This window comes from Drosophila rhopaloa, unplaced genomic scaffold, assembly GCF_018152115.1.
Source record: "Drosophila rhopaloa isolate 14029-0021.01 unplaced genomic scaffold, ASM1815211v1 contig_3, whole genome shotgun sequence".
Classification (NCBI taxonomy): Eukaryota; Metazoa; Arthropoda; class Insecta; order Diptera; family Drosophilidae; genus Drosophila; species Drosophila rhopaloa.
The window spans coordinates 994,434-1,012,981 of NW_025335123.1; the positions used below are offsets into that span (position 1 = coordinate 994,434).

General features: G+C 45.3%; 1 protein-coding gene across 1 annotated transcript; it reads right to left on the bottom strand.

Moving 5' to 3' along the window:
- Positions 1–9,899: 9,899 nt before the first annotated feature.
- On the bottom strand, positions 9,900–18,468 carry LOC108043126 (nuclear pore complex protein Nup205). The gene is made up of 11 exons (XM_044461071.1): positions 18,359–18,468; positions 18,128–18,273; positions 17,731–18,054; positions 17,551–17,652; positions 16,543–17,105; positions 15,427–15,945; positions 13,824–15,363; positions 12,378–13,759; positions 10,928–11,953; positions 10,527–10,684; positions 9,900–10,463 (listed from the first exon to the last, which is right to left on the bottom strand). The coding sequence occupies exons 1-11, from the start codon at positions 18,363–18,365 to the stop codon at positions 10,051–10,053; spliced, it is 6,180 nt and encodes a 2,059-aa protein (XP_044317006.1). The 5' UTR covers positions 18,366–18,468; the 3' UTR covers positions 9,900–10,050.
- Between the last annotated feature and the right edge of the window lie 80 nt (positions 18,469–18,548).

Below are 18,548 nucleotides of genomic sequence, written 5' to 3' on the forward strand. Positions count from 1 at the left end.
ATAAAGAAACTGAATCTTTTTAGAAATAAATGCGAAATTGCACAAAAAAACTCTACCGATTGGTATATGTAAATATAGTAGACAAAAAATGTAATAATATATTGCTAATAAATTATGTACCGAGAGTAGAAACTGTCTTAAGGGGGGAGCCTGCTTTAGAAGCTTAAAATTTCAGAAGAAAATTCAAAATATTTTTTAAGATACAGTGAGCAATATACGGAAACTTGGACGAGCGATTTATTGGCACAAACTGGAAACTCTCTTCGAACCTACATTATGTTATCTCGTCGGCAAACCTCTTCAATTATAAAAATGCGTGCAAGAGAAATGGGCACTGTTAAGTAAGTGCGAGCAGAGCGACAAAAGAATGTGTGGATTAGCCCTTAGATGGTTCAGGGGTTTTTCTTTGCCTTTCATAATAAAAGAGGTTTAATTCTTATACCCTTGCAGATGGTATTATAATATCAGTCAAAAGTTAGCAACGCAGTGAAGAAGAGCTTTCCGACCCTATAAAGCATATATATTCTTGATCAGCATCACCGTCCGTCCGTCCGTTTCTACGCAAGCTTGTCCCTCAGTTTTAAAGCTATCTGCTTGAAACTTTCCCAAAAGTTGTCTTTCTATTGCAGGTAGTATATAATTCGGAACGAGACGGATCGGGCAACTATATCATATAACTCCCATAGGAACAATCGAAAAAAATCCAACAAAATTATAACTTTGTTGTTTTTAATTTTTTTTTTGGTCTTTGGGACTTGGTAGTATTTTAATATTATGAAATTACGGTTTTAATTAGTATTTAAATATTATGGAATTACGGTTTTAATTAAATTAAAATCGGACAACAATATAATATAGCTGCCATAGAAAAGAATACAAAATGCGTCGTTTTTTGTTTTTGAATGTCCAGTCTTTTGTTAAGATTCTTAATTCTAAAATATATTATAATCTTAAAATAAAACTTTTATATGTCAAAGAGTCATGTTGCACAAGGGTTAATTGAGATTCTGCAGCAGTCGCTCTCATCCATTCCTGGTCCCTCGCACAGGTTTGAACAGCTGATATTTTCACCACATCGATCAAACACGGGCGTCGGGCCGGCGTCGAGAAATCGACGGGCAGAGCAAATGAAACCTCTATGCGTTTCTTACTCATGGAACACGCACTGACCAAAACCAGAACTTTTAAACAGCCGACGCCATAGAGTAATAATGTAGTTTCTTACTCTATGCCGACGCGAGTAAGGTAGCTTAATCATCATAGTGCCACAATGTACATTTTTATACCCTTGCAGAGGGTATTATAATTTTGGTCAAAAGTGTGCAACGCAGTGAAGGAGACATCTCCGACCCTATAAAGTATATATATTCTTGATCAGGATCACCTCCTGAGTCGATCTAGCCATGTCCGTCTGTCCGTCCGTCTGTCCGTCTGTCCGTCCGTTTCTACGCAAACTAGTCCCTCAGTTTTAAAGCTATCTGCTTGAAACTTTCCCAAAAGTTGTCTTTCTATTGCAGGTAGTATATAATTCGGAACGAGACGGATCGGGCAACTATATCATATAACTCCCATAGCAACAATCGAAAAAAATGCAACAAAATTATAACTTTGTTGTTTTTAATTTTTTTTTTGGTCTTTGGGATTTGGTAGTATTTTAATATTATGAAATTACGGTTTTAATTAGTATTTAAATATTATGCAATTACGGTTTCAATTAAATTAAAATCGGACAACAATATAATATAGCTGCCATAGAAAAGAATACATAATGCGTCGTTTTTTGTTTTTGAATGTCCAGTCTTTTGTTAAGATTCTTAATTCTAAAATATATTATAATCTTAAAATAAAACTTTTATATGTCAAAGAGTCATGTTGCACAAGGGTTAATTGTTTATAAATTTCGTCCGCGGACAACCTCTCTCTTCAAAAAACGAACAAGCACGCGAGTAAGGTAGCTTAATCATCATATAGTGCCAATGTAAGTTTTTTCACAGTGGCTCACAGCTTATTTCGTGCGACGTAATCTTGAAATGCAAACTCATTTAGCTGGCAAATTATACGGAATATGATAAAGATTTGCAGTTATGCAGTTATGTTTGGTAGTATTTTGGCATTTATTATTATTAAGGCACTTCATTATTGTTAGATAACACTTAAACTAAGAATAACTACAAATACAGACTTTTTTTATGTCACCGCTTATTTCGTGCAAGGAACTTCATATAATATATTGATTTTTAATTTAAGTTAATTAAAAGTCAATATATTTAACATACTTTATTAACTTAAATTAAAAGTAAATATATTAAATAAAGTTCCACGAAATAAGCGGTGACATAAAAGAAGTCAGTATTTTTAGTTCTTAGTTTTAAGTGTTATTGTTATTATTATTAATGGAGTTTAAAAATAATGAAGTGCCCTTATAAATGCTAAAATACTACCAAACTGCATTTAAATCCTTTTCCAATTCAGTTTAGTTTGCCAGCTATACGAGTTTGAATTTAATGTTTACGCCTGGACGAAATAAGCTGTGAGCCACTGTACCTACCAAAAGCTTATAGACGTTTTCAAATATATTTAAGCGAATAATGTTTCAGTCGTGCTTTGATTTTCTTCCGAACAAGTCCATATTTTTTTAAAATTTTGCAATGCCCGGAAAACGTACAGACTATGATTTAATTCAATTGGTTTATTTGGATTTATTTAACGGAAAATCAGCAAATGAGGTGGCTAATTTTCATAATATGAACCTAAGAACAGTTTATAATATTAAAAAGCGCGTGGAAAAAGATGAAAGGCTGAACTTAAATAGTTCAAATGGCAGACCCAAAAAATTTTCGCGGAAAGACCGTGCGACATTAAAAAAACATTTAAAAAAAAAGCACAGCCTTCGAAAAATAGCCAAAGATCTTAACGTGAGCCATGAGACAGTGAGAAAGGAAATATATAGGCTATTGTATTTGCCACATGGTGCAAGAATGAAACCCTTCCTGACTGCTGTCAATACTGAAAACCGTTTGAGATTTGGATTATTGAATTCTAATAAATCGCCGGAGTACTGGAATGACGTCATTTTTTGTGACGAGACCAAAATAATGATATATCATATCATATCAAAAGATGTGAAACCAAATACAGCCCACCAGGATAAAAATATTGTGCCAAAAGTCAAAATTGGGAAACTTTCAGTTATGGTGTGGGGTTGTATATCATCCAAAGGCGTTGGAGAGCTGCGTATATTTAACGATATAATGACCAAGGAATTCTATTTAGACATTTTACAAATTGAATTGACCAGAAGCGCCCGAAAATTTGGCTTCGTTGATCGCGAAAACAGAAGGAAACTCAAATACAAGCTGTACCAGAGCGATAATCCGGAGCACAAATCCCATGACTGCCGCTCCTGGACACTTAATAACTGCAGAGAAGTTATTGACACGCCCGTCCAGAGTCCGGATCTAAATCCTATCGAAAATTTGTGGGCATTACTTAAGAAAAAGGTAGCAAAACGCTGCCCTACTTCTAAGCCTGACTTGATAAAGTGTATTAGTGAAGAGTGGAAAAAAATACCTGATTATTACGATGTAAACAAATTAATTTCGTCGATGCCCCGTCGCCTCAAAGCAGTAGTGGAGGCTAATGGCGGGCGTGCTAAATATTAGCCAAATATATCTCGTCTATCAAAGTGCAGTCAAAAAGCGGACCCCTTTCCATAGCCGCTGTCTACTGCCCTCCTCGCTTTACAATTACTGAAGGACAATTCATGGATTTTTACAACTTGCTTGGAGATCGCTTCATAGCAGCAGGAGATTATAATGCCAAACATACCCACTGGGACTCCCAAAGGAAGGCAATTATATAATGCAATTATAAAACTATACAACAAATTGGATGTTTCCCCAGGTAGCCCCAAACTGTTTAAGATACAAAATGTATGTAAGTTCTCACATCGAACTAACCCCGCAGCTCAACATCGAAGAGGACATCGAAAGATCCACTGATGCTCTTAAAGATGTACTCGTGGCAGCAGCCACTATTTCAATACCACACTCGAAGGACGTGCAAATCAAGCATTTCAAAACTAAACTGCAATTGGAACAGCTTGTACTGGAAAAGTGGCGTCTGCGACGTGCTTGGCAAGCCAATAGATCGTCATCTTCAAAACAACGCCTTAAGGAAGCAACTCGCATTCTAAACCGAGCCCTGAAGAAAGACGCTGAAAATGCACAACTGCGGTACATCGGAAAACTTTCGCCATCCAGTACAAAACATCCTCTGTGGAGGGCTCACCCAAATCTAAGCTCTCCAATCGAAACAGTCACTCCGATAAGAAACCCATCAGGCCGAAACTTTTGCTTCACATCTCCGAAGCGTTTTCCAGCCGAACCCTGCCACTGGTCCATTTCTCCTGCCACAAATTGAATCCGAAACTATATCCTTACCAACATTGCGTCAGCCAAAAGAGATAGTGAACGTGATCGGGGATCTGAAACCGAAAAGGGGTCCGGGCATTGACCTAATAACACCAAAAATGATAATTGAACTTCCAAACTCTGCTATTGAGGCAAATAGTTTACAAATAACTTTTCAATGGGATCATACGTCTCGGCTACTATCCGAGCAAATGGAAAAAATCTACTATCATAATGATTCCGAAGCCCGGAAAAGACCACACAATTCCGTCATCCTACAGACCAATAGGTCTAAATTATTCGAAATATGCCTTCTTACACGCATAATACCATATATGGATCTTATGTTATCCCGGCACATCAATTTGGCTTCCGCCAAAGACACAGTACAATCGAACAAGTTAATAGAATAACATCAGAAATTCGCTCTGCCTTTGAGAATCGGGAATTTTGCAGCGCAATATCTCGGCGTCCACCTAGAAAGAAGACTAACCTGGAGAAGACACATCGAATGCAAGAAACTACATCTAAAACTAAGGGCCAGCAGCTTCCACTGGATATTAAACATTCGATCGCCCCTGCCTCTGGACTACAATTCAAGCCTATCTGGACATATGGACTATCCTCAGGTCTATCACTGGGGCACATTGGTATATTCGCAACCACATACACCTTGGCATTCTTGCAGTAAAAGATGAAATTGACAAACAAAAGACGACCTACAAACAAAAACTCTCCGTGCACCCAAATCATCTCGCAAGAGGCTTGTCTCGGGTTTCCAGCAGAACCCGCCTTCAACGCAACGACCTTCCAACCCAGCAATAATTCTCAGGTCCGCATTACTCAGAACCAGTCTTATGACTGTTAGTTAGATTACTATGAGATTTGATACACTTATTGTTAGTATCCGAAAGGAGAATATTTAATAAATAAATAGCAAAGCAATAAAAAAACAAAATTATATATCATTATAACAAAGATATAGTCATTTAAAAACAAATGTTTGGCTTTACAAATAATTTAATAAATATTCTTGACCTTAATTTTTCATTTTATTTTTTACATTTTTATTTAATAAAATATAAATGATTCTTTGTGTCGTGAGCATTATCTGGTTGGTTAAGGGGGGGTATGGTATTTAAATTTTTTGTTGCCTATTTTTATACCCGTTACTCGTAGAGTAAAAGGGTATATTGTATTCGTGCAAAAGTATGTAACAGGTAGAAGGAAGCGTTTCCGACCCTATCCCTAAAGATTATAAAATGAAAGACCGATTTTTAAGGGGATACGGCCACAGCCCAAACCGTAAGAGCAAGAGCAGCCAAATTTTTTCACAGTATTCCATTGGGGGCGTGGGCGCCCACTAAGATCCGATATGTCCCCCCAGTGGCCCCAACCAGCTCCAACATCCATTATTCTGAGCAAAAAAAAGTTGATGTATTTAAGCTTAACTTCTAAACTGGTTGGAATTTCGATATTTGGTTTTTTCCGAATTTTAGGTTTTTAAAAGGCCTAATTAGAAATCTAAAAGAAATTTTGATATCCCCCATAATTTGGGGGCTACATTTAAAATTAACTTTTCGATTTAAAAAATCTAAACCGCTGCTCCGATCAAGATGATTTTTCGCTCAATAGTTATTCTATGGCCCAAATGCTTAAGTTTAATTTTTCAAGTTTTTAACATTTTTTTAAGTATTTTTAACGAATTTATTTAGATTTTCTAAGTCATTGCGTTGTATTTTGCGGGAGCCTGTCGAGAGAACGAAACCCAGAAGCCAAGAGAGCGACGGCCGATAGAGCAACAGCCAAGAAAACTGATGAGGGGGAGGGGTAGTGCTGCAGGGAAAGGGGAGGAATTTAGGAATTTAAAAACTTAAACTGCTGCTCCGATCAATATGATTTTCGATCAATAGTCAGTCCTGTGGATCAAATGCTTAGGTTTTATTTTTCATTTTGTAGCAGAAGTAAGAGCCTTATTTAATTTCCACCATGGAAAAAAATAGAAAATTACTACAAATTCTGTAAGCAAAGCCAAAATGTTTCCAAGTTAAATATTAATCTTAAGATTCGAACTTTTGACCAAATACGTATGTACATATGTATATTTGGATATGTTTTGATTTGCTTATATGTACAATACATGTACATACATACTATGTGTGTATGTTTCTATTCGAAAGTAGATAATGTGCTTAAATACAAATAAAATGATTTATTATACCCGTTTATCGATCAAATGTGGAATCTGAAAATAATACGTTACTTTGCTGTTTTTGTATTGGATGCCAATCTTTTACTGTGTGTACAAAGGTTTTCGTTTCATTCAAAACAAGAAATTTGAAAACAACAAATTCCAATTTACAAACAAGTATACATATTTGTGCGCAAATTAAAATTGCATTGATAACATTGTAACTGATAAAAAGTATACAAGCTCACGACTTTTACTTGGATCACTTTCATTTATTATATAGCTCTGCCAATATCCTTCTGATTCTCTCTCTTGAAGGATCTTCTACAAAGGTTGTTTACACAAAGGTTTTCAAAAAACGCCCAAATAAGAAATAAGAAAGTCCTGACAACCCAATTTCCTAACTCTAAACTAATATTAAGCGAACGAGCAAAAAGTCGTATACAATACAGTTTTACAAAGCGTTGGGGCTGAGATGGGTGAAATATTTTTTTGGATGCACCTGGAGGGACAGGTAAAACCTTCTTGACAAACTTATTGTTGGCATTTGATGGTTTAGAAGTCTCCTATAAATCGGTCGACTCTGTTCCTGATGCTGATAATGCTGTTCATTACCCTATTGAATTTTTAAATTCTTTGAATCCTCCAGGAATTCCTCAGCATAATCTGTCTCTTAGGATTGGAGCACCCGTAATGTTATTGCGAAATTTAAGTCCCCCAAAGTTATGCAATGGGACACGATTGCAGATAAAAGGTCTTCATAAGAATGTAATCGAAGCAACAGTATTTACGGGGTGCGCGAAGGGGGAAACAGTGTTTATACCCAGGATCCCATTAATACCATCCAGTCTGCCGTTTAAGTTTAAAAGGCTACAATTCCCTCTAAAAGTTTGCTTTGAAATAACTATAAATAAATCGCAGGGGCAGAGTTTGAAGCTGGCTGGACTAGATCTTAGAGAAGATTGCTTCTCTCATGGACAATTTTATGTCGCATGCTCTAGAGTTAGCTCTGCCAGTAGCCTTATTATTCTCGCTCCTGAAGGATCTTCTAAAAATGTTGTTTACACAGAGGTTTTAAAGTAATCATATTAATTAACATTATTAAACCTAGAAAGTTTCAGTGGAATAGGTCTAATTAGAGTTACCACATTAAAAAAAACGCACCAATTTCTCTACCTCAGGGGTGGTGTGGAAATGGGAAAGTCTTGACAACCGTACTCAAAACTAATTTTAAGCGAACGAAGTCGCGCCGGGTACAGCTAGTAAAGTATATATATTCTTGTTCAGGATCACTAGCCGAGTCGAACTAGCCATGTCCGTCTGTCTGTCCGTCTGTCTGTCCGTCCGTATGAACGCTGAGATCTCGGAAACTATAAAAGCTAGAAGATTGGCATTTTGCATGTAGATTTGAGGAGTTCCTACGCAGCGCAAGTTTGTTTCAAAATGGTGCCACGCCCCCTCTGACGCCCATAAGCCACAAGCTGTGGCCACAGTTTTGATGATATTATGAAAATTTTAATCGTTATGTATTTGTTTAGTCAATAAATATCGATTGGCCTAATAAAAGTTTGCCACGCCCACTCTAACGCACAAAAACCCATTAAACGCTGTAGCCTGGCTAGCGCCTACATTTCCGGCGCCATCTAACGGATGACTTCGGAACAGCTGACCAAGGTGCTCAACAGAGTCAACGCTAATTTCATTTGTTTTCATTTGTCAATACCGAAGTATATCCCAAGAACTATGCAAATCAAATCAAGTTAGCCAAATTGGCGGTCTGAGTCAAACAATGGCGTATGTGTGTATTTATGTAAGCATATACATATGTATGTATTTACATTGTACACAGTTGCAATTGCCCGGCAAAGATAACTCCTTTCAAACAAGAAAGGAAAGCTAACTTCGGGCGGAGCCGAAGTTGAAATACCCTTGCAGAATATTCTGCAAATTATATTCTCCAAAATTATTCATATGATGCATTCTCTAATACTAAAAAATCCCAACTTCCTAACTTTAAAAACACCAAAGTTATGGCATTTCCAATCGTTCAGTTATATGGCAGCTATAGAATATAGTCGGCCGATCCTTATGAAATTTGATATGACGGATTGATTCGGCAAAAATAAAACCCATAGAAAGTCCCAACTTCCTAACTTAACAAACACCAAAGTTATGGCATTCCCGATCAATCAGTTATATGGCAGGATTAATTGGCCAAATATAAAACCCATAGAAAATCCCAACTTTCTAACTTTACAAACACCAAAGTTATGGCATTTCCGATCAATCAGTTATATAGCAGCTATAGGATATAGTCGGCCGATCCTTATGAAATTTGGTACGTCGTATTGATTGGCCAAATATAAAACCCATAGAAAGTCCCAACTTCCTAACTTAACAAACAGCAGAGTTATGGCATTTCCGATTAATCAGTTATATGGCAGCTATAGGATATAGTCGGCCGATCCCGGCCGTTCCGACTTATATACTGCGTGCAAAGGAAAGAAGGGTGTGTGCAAAGTTTGAATTCGATATCTTTAAAACTGAGAGACTAGTTCGCGTAGAAACAGACAGACGGACAGACGGACATGGCTATATCAACTCAGGAGGTGATCCTAATCAAGAATATATATACTTTATAGGGTCGGAGATGTCTCCTTCACTGCGTTGCACACTTTTGACCAAAATTATAATACCCTCTGCAAGGGTATAAAAAACAAAAAAAAACACAAGAAGGCATATTTATATTAAGTTGAGTAACGGGTATCTAATACTCGAGGCAATCGACTATAGCGTTCTCTCTTGTTTTTAATTTCTAATTTTCCGATTTTATGTCGGCTTACCATATAGTCGTCCGATTTATATCAAAACGAAGATATAGTTTTTATTCTTGTTACTTGTTTTTTGTTTTCGTTGAAAAGTATATCACAGGTTGTTTTCTATCTTGTAAAATGTATATATTCTTGATCACGATCACTAGCCGAATCGATCAGTCTGTTCGAATAAACAAAGGGCTCTCGGCAAGTATACGAGCAAGAGATATGGGATTTAACATGCAGATTATAGTTATAGCTGCAGTGCAAGTTTCGTACACAAATGTGTAGATATGTATAGATTCTATCTATATCTATCGACATACCAACAATTTTACAAATCGCACAATTATTTCACAAGTAATTAAGAAAAAAAGTTCAACATAGTCAATAACGAAAGAAAACCTTAGTATACCCTAACGCCAGATGGCGAATTTTTTTTTTTTTTGCCATGCCAATAGATTTGCAGTTTCGCAAATCGGATTTCGCTTAAGAATATCAACACGATTTTATTGAATTATAAAACTAAATATGTCGCTCAGTCGATGGTTTATCAGACACCGATAAGGCAAAATCGCCCTACGAACCGGCAGAAGGAGACCAACCCAAAAATAAAAGTTGAATGGGTCCGCGCCTACGAGATGAACGTGGAATTGTCGCCGTTGGCAGAGACCGGGGCGAACTGGACGAGCGCTTTGATCCGACGGAGCAGAGAGGCGTTGAAGCCCTTGCACTTGACCGTGTACTCCTCGCTGGCCGTGATTAGCTGCGTGCAGAAGGTCTCGTTGAAGGTGGAGATGAGCAGCTGCTTGAGCTGCAAAATCTCGTCCTGTGAGGCGTTTAGCACGGACACGTTGTTGCCGTTGTCCAGGATGCTCTCGTTGATGGCGTTTCGGTTCTCGTTGGCGTAGACGACGGCGTTTCGCAGGTAGAAGTCCAGATGGATCCACAGCAGGTACAGGTTCTGCTCCGCTATAAAGACCGCCTGCATCAGTTCACTGCGCTTCTCGTTATGTCGCTGGCTCAAGTCCATGTAGCTTTGCTTGCCTTCGGGGGAAACCGGCATGGTTAGTTTGGAGGTGGACACACATGCGAGTGTGGACTACTCACCGTTGGGGCCAAAGCTGATGTTGGGCAGCGAGGCCCGCTGTTGCAGCAGATTGTCGGCAATGGACTTCTGCGAGAGGTAGTACCCGATGGAGCCCTTCAGCTGGTTGAGGATTGTATGCATGATGGCCGTCAGCTTCTTGCTGTCCATTTTGCCGGTGCTTTGAATAGATAGAAAGACAATTCAATAAGTATTAACTAATTACTTGTTAATAACTGGGAATGTTAATTCTTTGAAGAAAATATAAATGAGTTTTGAAGTTTACTAAAGAATTACACCTATGTGCTCTCTCTAAGTCAAGCGATTTCAAACATATGATTGTTTCTTATAAGATATATTCAAGCTGTCTGGTGTGTGGCTCAGAAAGCTGCGGATCCGCCACAGACGCTTTTTTAGGACTTACAGTGGCGTCACGTCGTTGATCATAGTGGTTAGCAAGTACTTGGAAGTCATGCTGTCTTTGACATGGCTGGTGACCGCGTTGCGGCAGTAGAGCGACAGGTTGGCGGCAGTGTCCAGGAAGTACTTGACACGCAGGGTTTTCGAGCTCTCGGCCTGCTCGCTGTGCTCCTTATCCTGCTGCAGCATCCGCCGAATGGTGGCCTCGCTGACGGAGAAGCGCCCAAAGACTACGATCATTAGCTGCTGCAGGCGGCCCAGACGGTTGCGCAGCTCCAGATCGTTCTCCACATCCAGGCTGTCCTCCAGAGCGGTCACCTCGTGCGTAGTGGTGCGGGCGAATAGATTGGTGATGGCGGCCAGCTGCTGCAGATGGCCCAGGTCCATGAAAGGGGTGGCCGTGCGCAGCATGGCCTCGACCATGTCGATGTGGGCGAACAGGAAGTTGAGGACCTGCAGGGCGGCGGAGTTGTTGCGCGATCCCAACGAGTTGACGATGGCGTCGCAGAGGGCCAGTGCCGGCAGCAGGATTGCTCGGAAGCGCTCGTCGATGGCCGGCAGGAAGGCCTGCGGCTCGTTCCGCTTCAGCTCGCTGGCCTTGAGGTCGGGCTGCAGGTCGTAGACCCGCATATTCGACAGCACACCCAGCGCCCGCTCGGCGAGGAGCAGTCGGGCGCCCACTTTCGTGTTCGCCATCCGCGTGAGGAAGGCCATCCGCGACTCGTACACGTAGAGCGCTCGCAGATGATCCGGCACTGGCTGCAGGATCCCGCCCAGCGCCTCACTGGACTTGCCCAGACTGTCTAGCATGTGCTTGAGGTAGCCGCGCGTCGCCACGAAGTTGCTCAGCGTGCTCACCGCATGCAGCTCGGAGATCATGTCCAGACAGGCCAGCGCCAGCATCCGGCACACGTCGTGACCGGTCACCGCGTCGTGGCAGATGGTGTCGATCAGCTTCTCGCCGAACGTTCCGATCACGTCCGTGGCCATTACCTTCAGCCGCTGGCGGTCGTCCTGCCGAGATATCACCCTGCGATAGGATAAGGTAAAAGCTAAATTAGTGCCAAAATACTTTATCACTGGTCTGAAGGATTATAGTTAAGGGATTGGGCCAAACTAAACACATTTACCAAACGTTAAATGTGTTAAATTTACCAAACGTTGGTAATAATACCAAACGAATTTGTGTTCTTTAAATTATTAAACAGCATGGCCAAGTGCAACCATTTCCGAAATCGCTGATGTGGTAGAGATTCGGAATATGTTAAAAAGTATTATTTCATCAATGTAAAAATAAAGTAACATTTTTCAGTGTTAACTATTGGGAAAATTAATTTAATAATAAGCAGGGCTTCATGTCTATAGAGAGTAAATTACGCGGAGTCCAGCCTTAGCTTTGAATAATCCTTTGGGATATTTTCGGAGTAGTTTAGTAAGTATTTCGCAGTACTTACGTTTCCTGGTACTCCAGCTGCTCGTCGGTGCGAAGCCGCTTCGCAATCCGCAGGCAATTCAGCAGGGCGCTGTACAAGTTGATGCGCAGCTTCTGCGACTTCACCTCGCTGATCATGATCCACTCGACGAGGCTCTTGAGGATGAACCGTAGGTTGCTGCTGTTGGCTCCGGCCCCGCTTTCCCTGGCACCTCCGCCATCCGAGCCATTGGCCAGTCCGTGGCCGAGGCTCTTCTGCCCCAGAATCAGCTTGGTCGCCTGGGAGTCGGCGGCGTTGCCATTGGTCAGGGAGTCGTCGGTGGCCTGGTCCTCGAACCGCTGGTCCTCCACCTGGTAGCAGCAGTAGCGCAGGTTGGCCAGCAGCAGCAACACCGTCTCGCTGACCTGGATCGAGATCTCAATGATGGGCTGGATGGGCTGCACCTTGATCAGAATCTTCTCGATGATGTCGACGATGTGCTGGCGTCGCAGGGCCACCGGCAGCACTGCCTCGGGCATGCTGCTGAAGAGCACCTGCACCAGCTGGCCCCACGCCTCCATGAAGGCCAGCGTGGCGCAGCGCTGCGTGCGCACTCGGTTGAGGTTGACGGCGTGCTTCAGCAGCAGCGTGATCTCCGTGGAGATGGCCTTCCGCTGTCCGCTGACGATGGTGCTCTGCACCATGCGCAGCTCGTCGTTCAGAATGTCGTGAAGCTTGCGCACGTTGATCAAGCTCGCCGGGGAATTGGCTGCGGCTTCTGCGGAGGACTCGCAGTCCCGGAGCAGTTGTTTGGTCAGCTGCTCGTCGAAGAACTCCAGTCGCGGCTGACTGAGCGTGTCAATCTCCAGGACGAGGCAGTCGAGCAGCCTGTTGGCATGCAGTCCCTGCGACGTCTCCTGCAGCAAAGGCGGCTTCAGGGCGCTGGCCCCAGTTCCCGGAGCTCCTGCTGGTCCCGAGCCCGATCCAGAACCCGAGCCGTTTATCGATCCTCCGCCCGGCAACAGGTCCATGGCGAAGAAGGGCGCCGACTGCGTCATCAGGCTGTGACCGAGCTCCATCGGCAGCCCGTGGGCCGAGCGCTGTGCCTCCGAGCCGTTGCCCATGAGCAGAATGTCGCACAGCAGGTTGTAGCGCGTCGTCTGGCCATGAGTAGCCGCCAGCTTGACGTCGATGGAGACGCAGTTGAGCAGGTGGCTCATGGCGTGCAGCACGTGGTCCTCGCGGTGCTGGCGGAAGGGCAGGGAGTTGAGGTGGCGCAGCAGGAAGTCGTTGCACGTCAGTCGGAAGTAGCGCAGGATCGTCTCCGTGGTGCGGCGGTTGGCGCAGAGTCCGTGGAACAGGTGGTAGATGCGCTCCACGATGTTAGTCGTGTGCTCGCAGTACTCCTCGCTGTGGCGCTGTTGCTGTAAGATCGGAAGCAAAGGGGTTACTGGATAAAGCATATTATGGTCGAAGGGTCGAGCCCACCTCCAAGTACTTTTCCAGGAGCAGCACCAGCGAGTTCACGCACGAGCAGTGCATCTCAATGCCCAAGTGCTGCTTCTCGTTGGCCATGAAGTCGCGCAGAACGTCCACGCCGAGCAGGAAGTACACGAAGTTTGGCAGCTGCTGGCTGAGATTCGTCTCGAACAGCTGAACGATGGCCTCCTTCAGTTGCAGCTCGATGCGCGGCGGCTTGCGCTCCAGTGCGGCCTCCTCCAGACTCGAGTCGAGTCGCGACCCCGCCACAACATCCTCCCGCTCCCGATCCTTGTCCTCGTCCGCACCGAAGCCCAGGAATGGGACATGGTCGTTGAGGGCCAGCTGGTCGAGCAGCTCGTCGCTGTACTTGGCCACGCCCACCTCCATCTCCAGGCACTCGACGAAGCCCTGCCGGATCTCGAGCTTCTCATTGCTACCCTGGGCGTACATGCTGAGGATCTGGGCGGAGACATTCGGCAGCTGGGTCACCGCACTCAGGATCTTCACGGCGGCCAGCGAGTGGCGCGGCAGCCAGCTGTTGTACGTCACAAACTTGACGATGTTCAGGACGTGGTCGGGTTTGCGGCTGCGAGGGTTCAGGTCCAGGAGCATGCGGTTCAGTCCGGACAGCATGATGGGGCAGTTGGCCGCCGAGTGGGTCTCGAAGAAGGCGTTCTGCTTGGCCAACGCGGCTTCGAGGAGCAGGAGGGCGTACAGGGAGCACTCCTCGAGCAGCTCCTTGCCGTGGAAGCGGTTGTAGTCGTCTAGCCGCTCGCGAGCCTCCTCCACGATGCGCAGCAGCAGGTTCAGCATGTCGGACTTCACCTGCAGCTGCATCATGACGTGGTAGCCGGGGTAGGGATGGTCGTCGCGCGCCTCCAGGAAGTCTGAGGCCCGCGGGCAATAGGTGGCCAGCAGGAAGTAGAGCAGTTTGAGGCACTTTGCCCCCACCTGCCACTTCTCGGCGGGATCCTTGTACGCCCGGTTGTAGAACTTGAGCAGCACCGACTCCACCACAAAATTGAGGTAGGCATCATAGCCGGGCTTCCGGGGGCCCACGCCCAGAGACTTGGGCATATAAACGGTCATCAGTGTGTGCAGCAGCTGCAGAATGCCCCGCGTCAGCTTGTACTGCTCCAAGCGACTCTCGTTCTGCTCGATCTCCTCCGCCAGACAGCACTGTCCGTAGCTGCTCGTCACCGGGACGGTGGGTATGATCTGCGAGTCCTCCAGGTGGAACCAGATGGCGCGCGCCGTCTCTTTCGACTTCGCGAGGGCTGCCAGCGTGAACAGGATTTCCGCCTTGAGCAGCAGCGGTGTGGAGCAGGCCACCAACCCGAGCAGCACCTGTGGCGGCTGCCAGTTGGCCTGCTCGCAGATCATGATCCGCGAGATCTCGTCGTGCTCGGCCACCGCCTGTATGATGCCCATGACGGCGACCAGATGCTCCGACTCGCGTTGCGTGATGATCCGCGGGGTCGAGCGGCTGCGGTAGATGGTCTCCCCGGCCACGCTGATGTTGGTGTTGAAATCGTTGCGCATCACACTAGGCAGAGGAAACACAGTTGCGTTATATGAATGTAGGAGCCCCCCGTTTAACCGCACTCACTTGTAGTAGTTGGCCAGCGTGGTGAAGAAGTGATCCCAACAGACCGTATAGGTGCCGGAGGTCACTTGGGCCAGCTTCAGCATGTTGAAGGCGCACCGCGCGGAGAACTCGGTGCGCGTGAGCCCGGAAATCATTTTGAGGTAGGACTTGAACAGGGTCTGCGGCAGCAGCTCGCTGGCCAGGCTGATGAACTTGAACAAGGACACCGAGCGCGAGGTGTTCTTGAATGCAGTGGGGAGTAGAACGCCGAATGTGGAGCCCGTGGGATCGCTGGGGCCCCAGTACTCGTTGCAGAGCTTCAAGCTCACCCGCGGATCGCCGTATAGCTTGGCCACGCACAGCATGAGCAGCTCGAAGTTGGAGTCCAGGTTGGGCGGCGGCTCGAGGCCCTCGTTCAGGAAGCTGATCACCGTCCGTGCCGACTCGTCTGCCCGACCACGCAGCTCCGACACCTTGGCGTGCATGAAGTCGATGAAGTCTGTGATGAGCAGGTGCACGCGGCGGTATATGAACTCGGTGCTGCAGGAAGAGAAGCAGGATAATGTTTAGTGCCCGGTCAAGCAGATAAATGTTTGATATCCCCAATGATATTTGCTCCTTGCAAATTGACCAGAATCGGTGGTAAAACATAAATCTCCCGAGATTTAAAATAACGCGTCTAAAAGTATTAAGACCTATGGATAAACTCAATAGGCCTAGTGCTTTCAATTTATACAAATTATCTATAAACCCGACCTACAGGTTGTCCGCAAAAACTCTAGTTCTATAAATTAAGTCTTTATGTTGCTTAGCTGGTTTAGTAAATTTCTAAACCTTTGTTAAAGGTAATTTGAACAGTGGTTTCTTAGGCCTGTTTTTAGTGCTCATGGAAAGCTGAAACTAGGTTTTTAGCTGCCAAACTGCATCCGTTTCTTTTAGTTTAAACCAATTTTAGCTAATCATGAGGACGAAAAACGGCCCTTGAGATAATTAATTATAAAGTTAATGTATAACTTTTTCATAAGAACGTATTTTAGTGGGAATTATAACTTATCATCTACTTTTGCTCGGAATTTGACAAGAAGTCTCTAAGATTGCCCATGTGATTTTAACAAAATGGCCAGATGCAAAACTCACGTGTAGACCAGGTCCTTCTCGAGCAACATGCGGTAGAAGAAGCCAAATACTTGGGCGGCCAGAGCCTCGTCGATGAGGATCTCATCCCGGTTGATGGTGGACAGGGCGGCGGCCTGCAGTTGCCCGGGGGCGTGGCGCAGACTGGCCAGCGTTAGCCCGAAGCTGTATGTGATGATGGCGTCGAGGCGCGGGGACTGCCAGCTGCTCTGCGCGTAGAGCGCCTCCAGGAAGCTATTGGCGAACTCCAGGTCGCTTAGGATCGGCAGACGGGCCGTGTGGGGATTGGTGAACTCGGTGACCAGTAGCACGGAGGTGTCGTACGCGTACAGCAGTGCCATCAGCATGATCAGGGTCACGTCGTCGATGTTGCCGTCCGCGTCGGTGGTCTTCCGGCTGGCCAGCTGCTGCAGCAGGCGGATGGCAATGGGGCGCGGCAGGCCGCGCTGGGCTGACCAATGGAACAGGGCCATGGCCAGTGCCCGTTGGATGTCCTCGTACAGGCCCAGCACCTGGTTCTGGTGCTTCTTGGAGCCGAAGGCGCGGTTTTTGGTCAGCAGTATGCACTAAACAACGATTGAAATATGAAATTATGATATTTTTGGGGGCACAAGAGCTTGGAACATGTATTTCACACTTTCGTGAAATTTCCAATGAACTTGTGAAAGTTCCATGAAATACTGAGGGTTGATATTATGGGAGCGGAATACTATTTAAACAAAAATTACATGCTCATTAAAATAATAAAAACCATTTCATAACTACTTAAGTCTAAGTTTCAAATTAACCAAAATTTATGTCAGCTTATGCCTTTGGTTATTTTTAACTTCGCTGTTGACTTGATCAAACTAGAAAATTAATTTTTAAGCGGCTAAAAATATAGTCTTCTGACTTCTATGAATGTTTATACGAATGTTAATACGTTTTGCAAAGGTTGTAAGGAATATAACACTCGGCTGAAGGTATAAATATATCACAGAAGCTCTGACGGTCTTTCGGTTTTACACCCACCTCCTTGTCGAGGTCCATCTCCTCCAGCAGCTCCAGCAGGCGTCCCAGTATGTTGGAGTCCTCCACGAGGCTCTGGGCATAGTTGGTGACCAGGCAGGTGATCTGTTATGGAGCGAAAGCAAGGGTCACTCAATACCAATATGGACAACGGACCTAGCCTTGGCCCCACGCCGCACTCACCTCCCTGGGCAGCTCGGTGCTCCAGGAGACGCCGCTGACCGTCTGGAACATGTCGCGCAGGGCGCAACTGATCGCCTTCCGTCCGTCGTAGTAGAGGAGCACCGCCACGAGGCCTCTGGGCAGACCTGGGTGGTGCAGCTGCTGCCGCTGGGCGGTGCAGAGCAGCTCCACGGCGAACACCTCGTCCAGGTCGAACATGTCCGAAAGGATCAGGGACTCGTCGACCAGGTCCTGCGAGAGTTTGATCTTCCGCGACTGTCCCGGCAGCGGGATGCCCTCGTTGAGGGCGTTCCTCAGGTGGCCGCGGCTCTTCTCGTTCTTGGCCTGCCGGAATCGGAAACCCAGAGAGCATTAGTACAAATATCCCAAATAATAGGATTCTCGGGAGTCTACTCACCGGGTTGCGCAGGAAGTTGGTGAAGCTGTGTTTGTATTTCTTGAGGCACAGCTCCAGGTCCGAGGTGACGCCACTGGGATTGGCCACCGCCGCCTGGAAAACGCTGTACAGATGCTTGTACGGCGTCCACATGTCCTCGGTCACACCTGGGGATGGCGGGAATCGGTTAAGGGGGCTCAGTCGACTCGGGCGGCTTCCCAGTGACCAGGTGGGCCTGGCCACCCTACTCACCATCCATTTCACTTGGTTTCGCAGTTCTCGAGCCCTCGGCGCAACAGTATGGCTATAAAACGCGGCAAGTTTGCTTCGGTTGGGACAAGGCGCCGGTTTCCAGGGCTGGATACGTTGTATTCTGAAAAATACCATTTGCACTCGGTATTTTTGAGCATGTTCTGACGTATTTAGGTTTTTTGGGACTGGC